This window comes from Eucalyptus grandis, chromosome 11, assembly GCF_016545825.1.
Source record: "Eucalyptus grandis isolate ANBG69807.140 chromosome 11, ASM1654582v1, whole genome shotgun sequence".
In the NCBI taxonomy this organism is placed as follows: domain Eukaryota; kingdom Viridiplantae; phylum Streptophyta; class Magnoliopsida; order Myrtales; family Myrtaceae; genus Eucalyptus; species Eucalyptus grandis.
The window spans coordinates 21,572,184-21,587,152 of NC_052622.1; the positions used below are offsets into that span (position 1 = coordinate 21,572,184).

Here is a 14,969-nt window from a genome sequence, read left to right on the forward strand (position 1 = left end):
TTGCCTTGTCTTGCCCTCTTGAGCGTATCAAAGGAGGGCTTAAGCCGTTTCGTCATGCGTTAACCCCTCCTTGATACAAACTGTCCATGGACAGTCGGGCCGGCTGATCACATTGGCCAATTCTAGCTTCCTGCTTAAGGCGTCGGCCACGGAATTGGACTTTCCAGGCTTGTATTCTAGCACATAATCAAACTCGACTAGGAAGTCTTGCCACCAAGCTTGTTTTGGGTTGAGCTTCTTCTGAGTTTGGAAATAGCTTGTGGCCACATTATTGGTTCTCACCACCAACTGCGATCCCAAGAGATAGTGCCTCCATGTACGAAGGCAATGCACCACTGTGGTCATTTCCTTTTCTTGGACCGTATGTCGTCACTCAGTACCGTTCAACTTTCGAGACTTGAAGGCAACCGGATGCCCTTCCTGTATCAAGACACCACCGATGGCAAAATCAAAAGCATTGGTCTTTACCTCATACAGTTTGGTGTAGTCGGGTAGCACAAGCATTGGCTCTTTGGTCATGGCCCGCTTCAACCGATCAAACGCCTCTTAACACCAATCCGTCCATTCCCACAGCCTTTCTTTTTTTTTCAGCATATCCGTGAGTGGCATGGTGAGACGCAAGTATCCTTGGATGAAACACTGATAATAGTTTGTGAGATTGAGAAAGGATCTCGGCTCCATCGCCTTGGTTGGTGGCTCCTAATCAACGATGGCACGGATCTTGGCCACGTCAATCCGCACTTGTCCACCCTCGACAATGTGCCCAAGGAAAAGGACTTCTCTTTGTGCAAAGGCACATTTCTCACGTTTCACATACAAGTCATTCTCCCAAAGGGTCCGGAAAACTCGACTCAAATGCTCGACGTGTTCCTCGAGCGTTCGACTATATATAACAATATCATCAAGGTAAACCACAACGAACCGATCAAGGAACGGATGTAGTACCTTATTCATAAGAGTGCAAAACATAGCTGGCGCATTGGTCAAGCCAAACGGCATGACCAGGAACTCATATGATCCGTAGCGGGTCACACATGCTGTCTTCGACTCATCCCCTTCAGCAATCCGTACTTGATAGCATCATGATTGAAGGTCGAGCTTAGAGAACCATCGGGCTTCACCAAGCTGGTCGAACAAGTCGACTATGAGAGGGATCAAGTATTTGTTCTTGACAGTCAGCTTGTTCAATGCCCGGTAGTCTATGCACATGTGGAGAGATCCGTCATGTGTCTTTTAGAACAAGATCAGGGCACCGAACGGGGCCTTGGATGGTTGAATATACCCAGCATCGAGTAGCTCTTTGAGTTGTTTCCTTAGTTCTTCCAACTCAGGTGGTGCCATGCACTAGGGCACCGTGGCCAACAATCAAGCATCGAGCACAAGCTCAATCCAGTGATCAACTTCTCTTTGAGGAGGCAGCTTCTTGGGTAGCTCGAGTGGCATCACATCTTGGAAGGTGTCGAGGACTCAGGCCATCTCTCCCGACACCTCCTTCTCTTCCACGCCTTCCTCCTTCAATGCTACCAAGAAGGTCACCTCGCCCTTCCGTAACCCCTTGGTCAGCTACATGGCCGATAGCATTTTCCTATCGTGTCCCAATTCACGGTAGATCAGGACCATCCATTGATACCGTTTATCAAAGATGCATATGCAATCCGTAAAGGGCATAACACCCGGATTGATCCGATCGAGAAACCCTAGACTGAGTATGAAATCATAGTCGTTAAGGGGAATTGCCTCGATATCCTCTTGGCTAGTCCATGGACTAAGGTGGAACTCCATGCCCCTAGCCATGCCTTTGGTCGGGACTTCCTTGGAGTTCACCGTTTTGAGCCAACTGGCATCATTTGTCTCGACTAGAAGATTCAGCTTCTTCGCGGCCTCTTTGGACATGAAGAGGGCGAAGGCCTCGGTATCCATGAGCGCACTCATCGTGGTACCACCAATCTTTACGTCCAAGAACATCATTCCTTTGGATTCTTTGGTCATCTTGGCCTTGATTGATCTAAGGATCCACAACGATCCCAACCGCGACTCCTCCCGCAGCTTATCATCCTTGCAAAAAGCCGCTAAGGGTGCGTTTGGCTGGCACCTGTTTATGTTCCCAGAAACAAAAATTTCTGTTTTTTTGTTCCTGGGAACAAAAAAGGAACATAAACGCGTTTGGGTGCGTTTCTGTTCCTTTTTTGTTCTTTTGTTCCCAGAAACAAAATATTTGTGTTTCTTATTTCGAAACATATTTGAGGAACAAAAAGGAACAAAATCGTGTTCCTTTTCTATTTCTTGCTCCCTTCAAACACCGCCTCTCCTCCTGCGACGAGCGTCTCCTCCCGCGTGTCTCCACCATCGTCTTCTCCGGCACCGACAGCCCGCTCTGTCTCGAGACCATCCGGCTTCTCCACCGTCGTCCTCTCCAGCACCGACAGCCACTGCTCCTTCACCAGGTAAACCTGCTCATTGCTCCTCCTTCACCGATTGTCTTCACTTCGGCGAGAGCCACCCCTCGCAGATCTGGGCGATGGCTGGTCGGAGCTCGAGTGTGAGGGCTCGCTCAAGCCGGCACTTGCCCAGATCTGCGAGACGCTTGCTCGGCGAGTCAGCTGAGATGCAGGCGGCGTTGCTCGCCCAGATCTGCAGCAGCAGCTCGTCTGCTCGCTCGAGATCTGTACCAGCAGCCTTGCCCAGATGAGCAGCGAGCGTCTACTCGCTTGCTTCTCTGCTCGAGCCAGCAGAGCAGCGAGCCTTGCTCTGCTTACATTGAGGAATGCTTTCCGGTTTGAACCCAGAACTCGAGTTCATGAACACATGCCAACTGCTCGACTTTTGCTTGAACGAAGCGCTCTAGTATGAAACACATCTATTTAAGCTTGTATGCATCATCTGTGGCTCGATGTTGCAATAAATCTCGCTCTGGAACATGTTGGTTAAATCACATACTAACCGTTAGATAGAATGTCTGAGAGAAGGCCGCAATATTTGTGCATGTTAGAGTTTAGTATCTGTGCATGTTAGAGAAGGAGAACTGCCGAGTTGAAGAACAATTTGGAAGGTTACATAATATGCTACAAAAGAAAAGGTAAGAATCTTGATTTAGGAAGTTTAGGAAGTTTGAATGGTCTATGAATAATTATGTCTCTTTCTCTTGAAGCCCATTCAGATGCTTATAGTCTATTGCTTGTCCATAATTTTAAGAGTTAATTATATGATCTCTTGTATCTCCGGATTTGGTCTAATATTGTATTGTCGGAGGACATTGTTCACTTTCAAATTATCTTCATCTCCATGGTTCCAAGGTTTTGCATTTGTGTCTTTCCTCTACTTGCCCTATTGTCTATTATGCTAACTAATGTTGCTAATGTTTTTGCCTCCTGTTGCTCACAGATTGAGACGTCGAGGAACTTGAAAAGGTCTCTACTGGCGATGAACGCCAATCTTTCATTGCAAAGCTTGACGAGGTTATCCTCTCCCTCCCTCCCTCCCTCCCTCTCATCCCCAATAGCTTAGACAAATACAATGTAATCTGGTATTTAATTAGTTATTTGGCTATTGTTTTAGGTGCAAGAATGGCTTTACATGGATGGTGAAGATGGTATGGCGGCAGAGTTTCAGGAGCGTCTGAATTTGCTAAAAGCAATTGGTGATCCAATTTTTTTCAGGTTGGTTTTATCCTCGGAGGAAATGATGGCTTTTGACCGAGGGAATATCTGGAACGGTTCTCTTTCAGTTGTCATTTTCTTATTTAGCTTGCAATATACGCTTTAACCATGAGATTTTGGTCCTTTTAGATTGAAAGAACTTACGAACGGCCGGCGGCAGTTGGGCATGCTCGAAGTTACTGGATCAACTGCAAAAGGTATCTATAAAAATGGTTATTGTGAATTGAAAGTAGATGGCACTCCCATTCGAAATAATTTTATTTCTATTATTTTCGATTGCCCAATACTAATCTTGAGAACTATTTATTCAAGCCTATACTTATCAATGGCCAGTATCTAACTATGATGAGTGACAAGAATGAGCCTGTTTGTCCCTTCAAAAATAGATTGGTTGTCAGCACTAATATCTACTTTTACCTTCCTGCATACGCTCCTTTTTAGATGATCTCTCTCATTGCTGCCTCCTTGTAATCTGTTTTAAAGTTTTTTCAGTTTTCTATTGCTGTCACCGAGTTCATGGCAATTCTTATGTGTTGGTGCATTTTCCTTGCGGTTTTGGAAATGACAGAGTGATTATGTCCATTTGACTTCTTGCATGCTCATTCTGCATGTAATAACGACAAACTTTTTAGGTTTGGCAGCATTAGTTTGGCAACACTTTTCATTGTGTGTGGACTGTCAATTGACAACATCGGGCATGACGAAATAGCCTTTTATTAGTCTCGAGTTCTATACATTATTGTTTCTTTAATCTCAATCTCTATGACATCTAGTAGATCTATGGATTTGTGGCTGAATATATCAAAGTGATGTGAATCAATGTCCAAGTTATTGTTATTTCTTTTTCTGCCTTTGTGTTAAGCTTCTCAATTCGCGTTTTGTCCTGTATTGCTTGGATTTGGTCTAATATTAGTATTTTCTGTGTGTCTCTATGAACCCTTGCGGCTTAGCCACATTTTGATCCAATCGGAAGTCGAGGCTTGTTCTTTCTGTTAGTCCACACGCATGTCAGGTTTGAGTGAACTAATGTTACTGATTTTGGATGCTTTTTTTTTTTTGACGATTTCTTTGAGTCTGGCGATGAGTCCGAGTCCTAAAAATCGTTAATATTATTCCCCCAGTCCATACTCACCACACGTTTGACAATGTGTCTAATCCAGCCTAGGTGTTTGCATTACCGATTCCCGGTTGTTCTTGAACACGTATAGGCAGGTTTCACGTGTTATAAACCTCTTGTTGTTTGTTGGTCTTCATTTACATCATTAGACAAAATGTAGGCATTCCCCTTTTTCTTTTCTTTTTGTTTCGTTTTGTGTTCCTACTATCTGTTTTGCAAATTTTTAACGTGTCTTGGTGGTCCTCGCTGACAAGGAAGTACTCGGAGTGTAAGAGATTCTGTTGGGTTGTCTCTCCTGTCTGCACACTGTACATTCGCTGTTTTGTGGTCATAAATGGGGGGTGTCGGCTGCCAACGGTGGTTGAGATGGGCGGTTTGCACTCCTTCAGAAATACGTGATCTACAATGAGTTTCCTTGATATTCGTTGCGTTATATTCAGTTTTCGTTGGACCCTTGGATACTTTGGCCGCAAATAACGAATGGCTTCGGATGGGCGATGGTGGAAGTAAATGACGAGCTTAGCCGTTGTTTTGCTCATAGTGCTCGGCTTGAGAGAATGGGTTGGGCATTCAGCGATGGAGGCTTCGAAATGAACGGCCTGTTTCGGGCGTGGGAGGAAATTATCGAAGAAGAAAAAAGATAAAAAGGAAGAAGATTACGCCCGAAGAAGAGAACGTGTTGAGGGTAGACTAAAGGGGAGGAGAAAAATAAAAGTAAAAAGAAAAGAAAAGAACAGAAAAAAAAAAAAAAAAGAGGAGAGTGGCTCGATTCTCTCCCTCGCTACGTTTTGTCTTGGTGTTTTTTACGTGTTGCTTCTCCTCCCTTGTAGGTCGCGACAAGCGGCTAGAAAACTTTGTGCCCTACCATGTCATTTTCATATGCGACCGCATAGCTGTCGACTTGTTCATTTAATGCATTCTTTGTGAATCTATCAGAACAACGTTGTTCGACTTTTTTTGGTAGGAATGTTGGGGATTATACATTATGCGAGATCCTTGGTATCTTATGGCTATAATGCTTCAATTTTTCTCTTTAAGTTATGGATTTGCAGAGAATGGAGGGCGTTGTTTAGTTGTTGCCTTATTGCTTATTGTCTTGAATTTTTCTTTACTTAAGGTACATCCTCACTCTATCTCAATTGGTTGACTCCTTCTCAGGTGAACAATACTGGCGTTGGTGGACCCATTATCGACGCTGATGCTTTGAGAACTTCGATGGATCCATCCAAAGTTCCGCCTTGCCGGTGCCAATCCACGAAGACATATTCTTTTCCCTTGCTCGTTCGGAATTTGCAGTCCTGCCACATAAATCGCAATTTGCTGAATTTGGAAACAATCATCCGCACGCTAAGGTTGGCCTCTCGGCTTCTTTTTTCATTGTCTTAATCTTAGAGATCTTATAATTTAGTTGGACCGTTCACAAAATAGGATAGGGTATACGGATCCATATAGGTTACCATGCTAATTTTGTGTATGGTGTGTAGTTCTTACGGTTTTATGTTAATGATTTAATTGATAACTCATGTGATGCTCAACCGGTCGAAGATTCAATGGCATCCGAGAGACACCCATTCAATGCAAAGTGGACGAAATCTGTAACCAATATACTTATCGGTTTATTGGTGGATGAGGTCAAAAAGGGAAACCGCACCTCTTCCACTTTCAACAAAGCGGGGTGGAGGAATGTACAGTCTGAACTTAGTAGACAGACAGGATTCCAATTTACCATGGTTCAGCTAAGGAACAAGGTAAACAAACTGAAAAAACAATATGGCAGTTTTCACAAACTCATTTCTCAGTCCGGATTTGGTTGGGATAATGTGAACAAAAGAGTTGTTGTCGGCGATCCAAGTATATGGGAATCTCATATCAAGGTATTTCTTAACTTTGTGGTCATTTTGATATCATTACGGATGTCAATTTTAAAATGTATGATTATATTGCTGAAATGTCATTATTGTGAAAATTGTAGGATAATGTCGAGTGGGCAAGATTCGGGAAGAATGGATTTCCTCGGTATCACGAGCTTTGTATTGTTTTTGGTGGTACATATGCTACTGGGGATCATGCCATAGGATGTGCTCAAGATGTGAATCTGTCGGATGATGATGACAATGGTGATGACAATGTACGTGGTGACAATAGTGGTGGCGATGTAGATGGTGTCAATGCAGATGGTGACTATGATGGTAGCAATGCAAATGATTTCATTGGACACCACAGTGATGACATACTTTTTACAACAGACGATACTGGAACTTCAGCTCGTGGGAAGCACAAATTGGATAGAACCCCAAATAGCAATCCAGTATTGCTGAAACTTGTAGAGCCCTACAAGATTTTCTAAAAGTTAAGTCATCAAGTCAATCTGGTGATGGCTCTGCGAGCTCAGGGACTACACAACCACCTGTAGACCCTTTCTCCGTATCTACTACGGTCCATATTCTAAATAGTATGCCCGAGATAGAGCAAGATGTTTACAATAAAGCGTGGAACGAGCATGCGTCGATCGTGAATGGAGGGAGGCTTTCATTACATGCATACACGCAAGGAGGATTGGCCTTCTTCAATTCCTTTAGTAAATATTTGGAAATATATTATGAATTGCATGGAGTTTCATTAGATTGTATAACGTATATTATCTATTAATCTTTAGTTTATTCAAATATGATTAGTGTTGAGACTCTTGTACTTATATGTAATGGCATATCTTATTGAGATTTTATGACTTATGTTATTGATTGTTATTGGGATGTGTTTTCAAAATCTATATTGATGTTTTGGTCATTTTTGTGATTGTATAGGTACTATGGAAGGGGGATCAAATAGTGTGTCTAATGAGCAAGTACAACCGGTTGAACAATTCTCGGGTGATGATATTAACATATTGGTAGCGTGGCTCTGCTTAGCTGCGATGGACACGTCCCTCCATACGAGAGAACCTATTAGGGACAGTCAATTATCAAGAGGAGAATGGATAAGGGAGATTGTTCATGGACATTCAGATAGGATATATGAAGCATTTAGGATGGAGAGACATGTTTTTCTGAATTTATGTGACTTAATGAGGGTAAGGGGTTGGTTAAAAGATAGTCGATTTGTTCAAATAGATGAACAAGTTGGGATATTTTTAAGTGTGGTTACTCACAATAACTCAAATAGAGATTTATGTGAGAAATTCCAACATTCAGGAGAAACGATCAGCAAGTATTTCAATAAAGTGTTGAAAGCAATGATCAAACTTTCAAAGGAGATAATCAAACCACCGTCCTTTGACGTCATTCCACAAGAAATTCTTATTGATTCTAGTCATAAACGCTACTTCAAGGTATGATTTTTATATTGATTTTATACTGTCAAATACATGTAGTTGATAATCTTATATGATATTAGATTGTTAATATATTAACAGGGCTGCTTAGGTGCTATGGATGGCACCCATATAGATGCTATCGTTCTGTGTCTCAAAGCAGATTCCATTTAGAGGTAGGAGTGGGAGAACAACCCAGAATGTGCTGTGTATTTGCTCTTTTGATATGAAATTTACTTTCGTGTATGCTGGATGGGAAGGATCTGCCAACGATTGTCAAGTGCTTTCAGCAGCACTCGAAAATCTGCAACTGCAATTTCCCCGACCACCACCTGGTACTTACTTTGTTTATGAAGACAATTTTATAATTATATATAATGGTTCAATATCACAACAAATTTATATATATCGTGTTATAGGGAAATATTACGTGGTAGATTCAGGTTATGCAGCACTTCCAGGATTTTTAACTCCATTTAGAGGCGATCGGTATCATCTAAGTGAGTATAGAGGGAATGGGGGACGACCAAGGACAGCAAGAGAATTGTTCAACAAGAAGCACTCTTCACTAAGAAATGTAATTGAGAGGTCATTTGGGGCATTAAAGAATCGATTCACCATTTTGAGACAGATGCCTCCATTTACAATTCGGAAGCAAGCACTTGTTGTAATTGCTTGTTGTGCTCTCCATAATTACATTCGTGATCAACATGCGATGGATAGAAACTTTTCCCTATATGGAGATCCGGAATATCCATGCGGACCTACAGAATTGGAGGTTGCAGATGATACATTGCATGATGCACCTGGAATAAACATGCTTAGGACAAGGATTGCAAATAAAATGGCGATGGATCATAATATGCCTAAGATTTCATGACTTTGTGTTTCCGACTTTTGTAATTTTTTTTTTAAGTATTCACTTATCAAATCCAATGTGATGAAGTTGAACAATGAACTATATTACTTCATTATTGTGATGTTATGTATGAAAGGGTCTATGTAGAGATCTATGAGGTATTATTATTTTAGGTAGCTCTTATTGTGGGATTTTTACTTACGTAATTTTGTTCCAAGTATGCACATGACCATGTTCAGAATGTTTGTCTTCACCGACCATGACCAAAATTAAATTGATGAGCATTTCGTTAGAGTGATAATGCAATACCAAGTTTACACTTTATTGAAAAAAAGGCACGTGAGAAAAATTTGGTACAAAGTTTATTTATAAAATTTTCTTCAGAGTATGCACTTATAACCATGTTCAGAATGTTTGACTTTACTCACCATGAACAAAATTAAATTGATGAGCATTTTATGATAATGAGAATTCAAAACCAAGTTTACACTTTATTAAAAATAAAACAAATGGGAAAATTTTGGTACAAACTTAAAAAATTTCTTCCAAGTAAGCAAATATGATCAAGTTTAGAATGTTCGTTTTCAATTAATATGAACAAAATTAAATTGATGAGCATTTCATGAGAATGATAATTTAATACCAAGTTTACACTTTATTAAAAAAATTTAAAAAAAATTGGAACAAAAATTTTGTACATTACCAAACGTGTTTCTGTTTTTTCTATTCTAGAAACATAAATTTTTTACAGTTACCAAACGTGTTTCTGTTCTTTTTCTATTCCAGAAACAGAAATTTTATACAGTTACCAAACGTATTTTTTTGTTCAGAAATTGTTCCCGGAACAGAAACACTTTTTCTATTTCTGTTTCTGGAACAATTTTTTTTAAACGAAACGCAAACAAACGCACCTAACTTTCCCCTTTTCGAGCAATCTCGAGCCATATGGGGTCCGTCACAAAGGAAGCACTTGTAGGTGCGTACCTTGCGATGGTATCCTCCATTGTATCCTCCATTACTCGACTTGGGTTGAGTCCTAGGAGGGACCAAAGGTGGTCTACCTTCGTTCGGGCGATGGTACCAACTCCGATCTCCCCCACCAGTGGCCTTTTTCTCTCGGTTGAGAGTCAGGTTTGACAGCGGTTGCCGGCCTATATTCCACAAGGGACTCCGCCATGAAAGTAACCATTGTGAGATCCGTTGCATTACACTGTTTGAGCTCTTTTTTGACCTATGGTTTGAGTCCACTCATGAACAGGTGGAACGCCTTCGTCTCGGTCATGGATGGGATTTGGAGCAATAGCTCCGAGAATTGCTTCACATAGTCATGGACTCCGCCTTTTTGCTCTAGGCGCTTGAGTTCCCCGCGGGCTTCCTCTTCCACATAAATAGGATAGTAGGTTCGTTGAAATTCCTTGATGAATCGAGCCCATGTCGTGATAGGATTGCCATTCCTACCATTCGACCAACGTCGCCACCATAACAGCGCATCATCCGCTCAATACATGGCTGTAGTGTTTACCCGGATCACGTCGTCGGTCGTTCCCATGGTCTGGAAATATCATTTCATGTACCATAGGAAGTTGTCCACGTCCTATGCCACCCGTGAGTCCTTGAACTCCTTCGGCTTAGGTGTATTGGCATGGGATTGCATGGTGATCACCTCATTCACGCGTGCAAGCTCCGCGACCTTGCTTTTCAGCTCGGCCATCTCTGCGTGCATGGCCACCATCGTGGCCTCCCTAGTTTTGTCCCGCTACTATAGCTCGTGCGTGAGAGACCCCATCACCTCAACCCGGAGCTCTCTCATGCCAGCCTGGAGTTCTTGCACTTCAGCCAAAAACTCCTCCCTACTGGCTTCCGCTCCATCAACGGTCTGGTGCAAATCATCCACCAATGCCTGGACGTCCGTGACAGTCTCCTCTAGGATTGTCATTCGGTTTTCCAGATCCCCCTCCGGATCCCTCGAACACGAGACAACATAGTTCTTCTTCGACCGGGTGGTCTTCTCGGCTGGACGCCCATGATCATCATGATCATTGCCTTGCACGACCGGGACATCAGCACGAGGATCAGCCATTGCATTAGGAATGATTGCTCTGATACCACTTGTCACGGGTCAATCAATTTCAATCGATCAAACACCGTGCGGCCTTAGGATTTGTAATCCCAAGTCAGCCTACTCACTCACACGCACAACACAGGGGACGATTTGCACAAGGGGCGAATTGTATTTAGTGTGAATGAGCTGAGCTCGAATGAGGGGGAGGGACCCTTTTTATACAAGTTCGGGTCTAATCTTGGCCGTGGATCGTCCCTCCAATCCAACGGCTGTGTTTGAATCAGTATCATTATTACAAGGCTACCAGCAGGCCACTCGATGGCTACAAGTATTGGGAAACAGCCATGGTGCAGGCACAAGTAAGAAGCAAGATCGGGGGCAGCATGGGTGGATTAGGGCCAGCAAAGGTGTGTCAGAGCTGCCTGACATGGAGTAGGTGAACAACTCCAGGCGTGTGCAGGGGCTGCTCGAGCATTGATCGGGATCGGGAGTTGACCACTGGTCGTGCACGGGTCGTCCCCCGTATCATGCATGGACAAATCAGCACAGATCATGGATCATGCAGGGGCGATCAGTGGATCAGTCAGTCGATTGATCAAGGATCGATTAGGGTCGATCATGGACTGATGCAAGATCAGTCAGGACGAGGACCGATCATGGCTGCACATAGGCAAGCCCTTGGGCTTGACACGGCCGATCACGAACAGTCTTGGACATGCTTCGTCTGTGGGCCATGTCACTAGCATCTTGGGCAATATCATCAGTGTCCCAACCCTAGCCTTGATGGACCCAAGCACGACAGTAGAGGGCTTGAGTGTAGCCTAAATGGACATGAGCCAAGATGTTGGTACCCCCACCCTGCGAGAATTAGCATTGGGATTTTTGTACCTAAGCATAGAGTTTCTAGTCTAAGTGTCGTTATCTAGCCATATTTTGGAAGGTGATATTCGATTTTTTTAAAAGGAAATCATTTCTCTGAATTTAAATTCTAGTAGGGAAGCATCTTCTTTTGACTCATTTTCCCAAACCAACCAAATAGCAGAAAAATGAGGAAAATGTTTTCGTGAAACAAATGAAGCCTAAAATGAAATTGTAGAGGTCATAAGCTAAAATTTACTTTATGTCTGGTATGATTCTTTAAAACTAGAAATGTTCATATCAATCCTAGTAGTATGCTCTACACTTGCCATAACGTGGAACCTATGCATCAAAATTATGCTACCCTAAAATTTTCTATGATATGAGTCAAAAAGCAAAGAAGAATTTGGTGGCTAAAAAACAATCCCTATTTTGAGGCCAAGGAAGGGTTGTGCGTGTGAGATAACATACTTACCACAAATTCTATTTTTTGTTTTCCCTAACTCGTACCATAGGCAAATTTTCTTGGTGAGTGTGCTCTCTTGTTTAGACACTTCCTAACATACTAATATTGTTAGTTCATTGGCTTTAACTAGGAGTATCTTTGATGAGGTGACTTTGTTGTGTAATTCTTTGTTGCATATTACAATACTAAAGTGTGAAGCTTATTGGGATCGGTTCTATGGATCCACTTGGGAATCGGACCGGATCGATGATTTGGTTCCCAAGTTAATCCATGGAATCAATGAGTGATTCCTAGTACCAATTTTTGAATCGATCTTTAGTGGGTAGTTCTGGATTGAGGGTGGGAACACCTACCCAGACCATGCTCACCCTTACTATACGGTAACGATTCTATTCTCTATATTTCTTCTATTCTTTTGTTATCTAGAATTTAAAAAAAAAAAACAAAAATCTATTTGCATATGTCAATTAATTTTTTATTCCCCAGAAGAGATCAGTAACCGAGAGAATAAATGTGGAACAGAAACAAAATGTAAAAGAATTTACTCTTTTGTTCTCATGAACAAAAAGAGAAATAAAATCATTTTAGAAAAACAAAGTCAATATAACTTAATACTTGTCTTTACACAATCGACATGAGGTCTAGGTGACACTCACATTCGGACTGGGTTTACTAACCCAATTTGAGTCCCCATTTTTGTAATAAAAAATAAATAATAATAAGTAATAAAAAATAAAATATTCAGAAATTTAGAAAAAATTAGAAATTAGATTTTGAGTAATTTTATTAGATTTTTGTATTAATTCGACATAAAAATGGAAACTTTTTTTTTGATAAAAATTTAATTCAAAATTGAATAACCTCTTAGGAGGGCTTTACCACATGGATTTTTTGTTGTCGTTTTTTTAGAGACAATGCAAGTCGCAACAATCTAGTGACTTTACTGAGAGAAGACGTTTTCTTCACAAGCAAAGCATGGGCGTGACTGAGATTAACACTCTTCTTCACCATCTAAAGTAGCTAGCAAATATCACTTAGAGAGGAGTGAATACGTGATTAAATAAAATCCTGACAATTTAAAGTGGAATAAAAAGAGTCGAGATCAAAGTTTGAACAAGGATTGGATTTTGGAACAAAATTTAGAATCGGTGGTACAGTGGAATAGACTTGAGAAGCACCTTGCGAGTGTACAATAGACTATAACAATAAACAATAAGAGTTTAGGGATATGAGAAATTGTATACGAGGTTTATGGTGATTCCATTTATATCAAATCTACATCCATTCTTTCACGCTAACAACCTACTAACTAGATTCCACTAGATGATCAACAAGAGAATATTGAGTATTAATACTCATTGATAGATCATACTATCTCACTCAGTCACTCTTACAATTTCAAAATCGAAGCTTACAAAAGACAAACGTATGGTCAAAATACACTCAGACTTTGGAATTCTAGATTCTTAGTCTCGTCTCTTACTTGCTCCTTGGCACCTTGGTTTTCTTATATACTCCTTCACTTTCAAACTAGTTGCTAGATAGTTTCCAGAATATCGTCTTCCAATCTGTAGGTTGGACATATATGCATCAAGAAGATTAAATAGCTGTCGAGTGATAGAAGCAAATCTTCACTAGATTTTGGTCTCCCATACAACTAGAGCATTGGCTTTCATAAGTAGAGCTTATTTATTTAAAAAGAACTTATCTCAATATTGATTTTTCAATCAAATAAGATTGAGTCAATCAAATCTTTTTAAGTGTGAAATTTAAACTATATCACTAACCATTATACAATTTGGACCAATCACATTCTAGACTTGCCTCATTCTGAATTTGCCTTGTTCTTAACTTATTATGTTATGAATTTGCTACGTTCTGAAATAACTATGTTATGAATTTGCTATGTTCATAACTTGAGTCGGGATGGGAATAAATGTAATTCTTTCAGTCTGAAATTCCTTATCTTCAGTATAAGGTCGAAACTTAAGTTTGGGTATGTTCCATCTAAAGCAAAATTTACAATCTATACTAATTAGATCGAGTTGACTTCACTCCAAGAGTATTTTCCTAGATCAACATACTTCAAGACAATTATCAGACTTACCAAATTCTCATGTACAGCCTTTTCAACTTCAAAATCTACTAGACACCATCATCATCTACAATTTTGTTTTAATAGAAAATTAGATAGCTCTAAACAAGTCTTTTGCATTTCCACTTTTCTTGTGTTAATAGTAGTCGAATAAGTCCGTGCTTTGTGGATTTCTAATGCCATTTGCTTGAGATTTGATGAGTTTGTGCAAATAAGTGCTAGCAGCTCCATCCTCAGTTGTTTCGTCATTGTACATTCCAAGAACTTTTCCTAAATGTTCAATGTAAATTTTAAACCTTTAATTTGTTCAACTCTGTCTCTCAACTTTTCATGACAAAGTTAAATCAATATGTTGGTACCCATTCACAAGTTTTCATATTTACATTATTGTAATTTTCCTAAAAACAACAAAGAAAAAGTAATATTTTTTATAGCCTTTTTACCTTTTGGGCCCTTATAAATATTACATAGTTTCATTTATGTAAATTTTAGCTTACCATCTCTATAATAGTAGAAGTAGAAACTCAATTAGAGTTGTATTGGATT

At 40.6% G+C, this 14,969-nt stretch overlaps 1 protein-coding gene and 1 pseudogene across 1 annotated transcript; one reads left to right on the forward strand and one right to left on the reverse strand.

Annotated features, from left to right (window-relative positions):
* Positions 1–699: 699 nt before the first annotated feature.
* LOC120289826 lies at positions 700–1,989 on the reverse strand. The gene is made up of 3 exons (XM_039305182.1): positions 1,631–1,989; positions 1,035–1,125; positions 700–945 (listed from the first exon to the last, which is right to left on the reverse strand). Exons 1-3 carry the CDS (start codon positions 1,987–1,989, stop codon positions 700–702), a joined length of 696 nt encoding a protein of 231 aa, XP_039161116.1.
* A 529-nt stretch (positions 1,990–2,518) lies between these two features.
* LOC108957058 lies at positions 2,519–5,287 on the forward strand (annotated as a pseudogene).
* Positions 5,288–14,969: the final 9,682 nt, after the last annotated feature.

Excerpts from the sequence above, each read along its gene's own strand:
- LOC120289826 (XM_039305182.1), bottom strand. The coding sequence starts at position 1,989 with ATGACCAAAGAATCCAAAGGAATGATGTTCTTGGACGTAAAGATTGGT. Across the intron at positions 1,126-1,630 it reads ATATGCATCTTTGATAAACG|CTTGGTGAAGCCCGATGGTT; the intron begins GTATCAATGGAT and ends TTGTTCGACCAG. Across the intron at positions 946-1,034 it reads GGATGAGTCGAAGACAGCAT|GTACTACATCCGTTCCTTGA; the intron begins GTGTGACCCGCT and ends CTTATGAATAAG.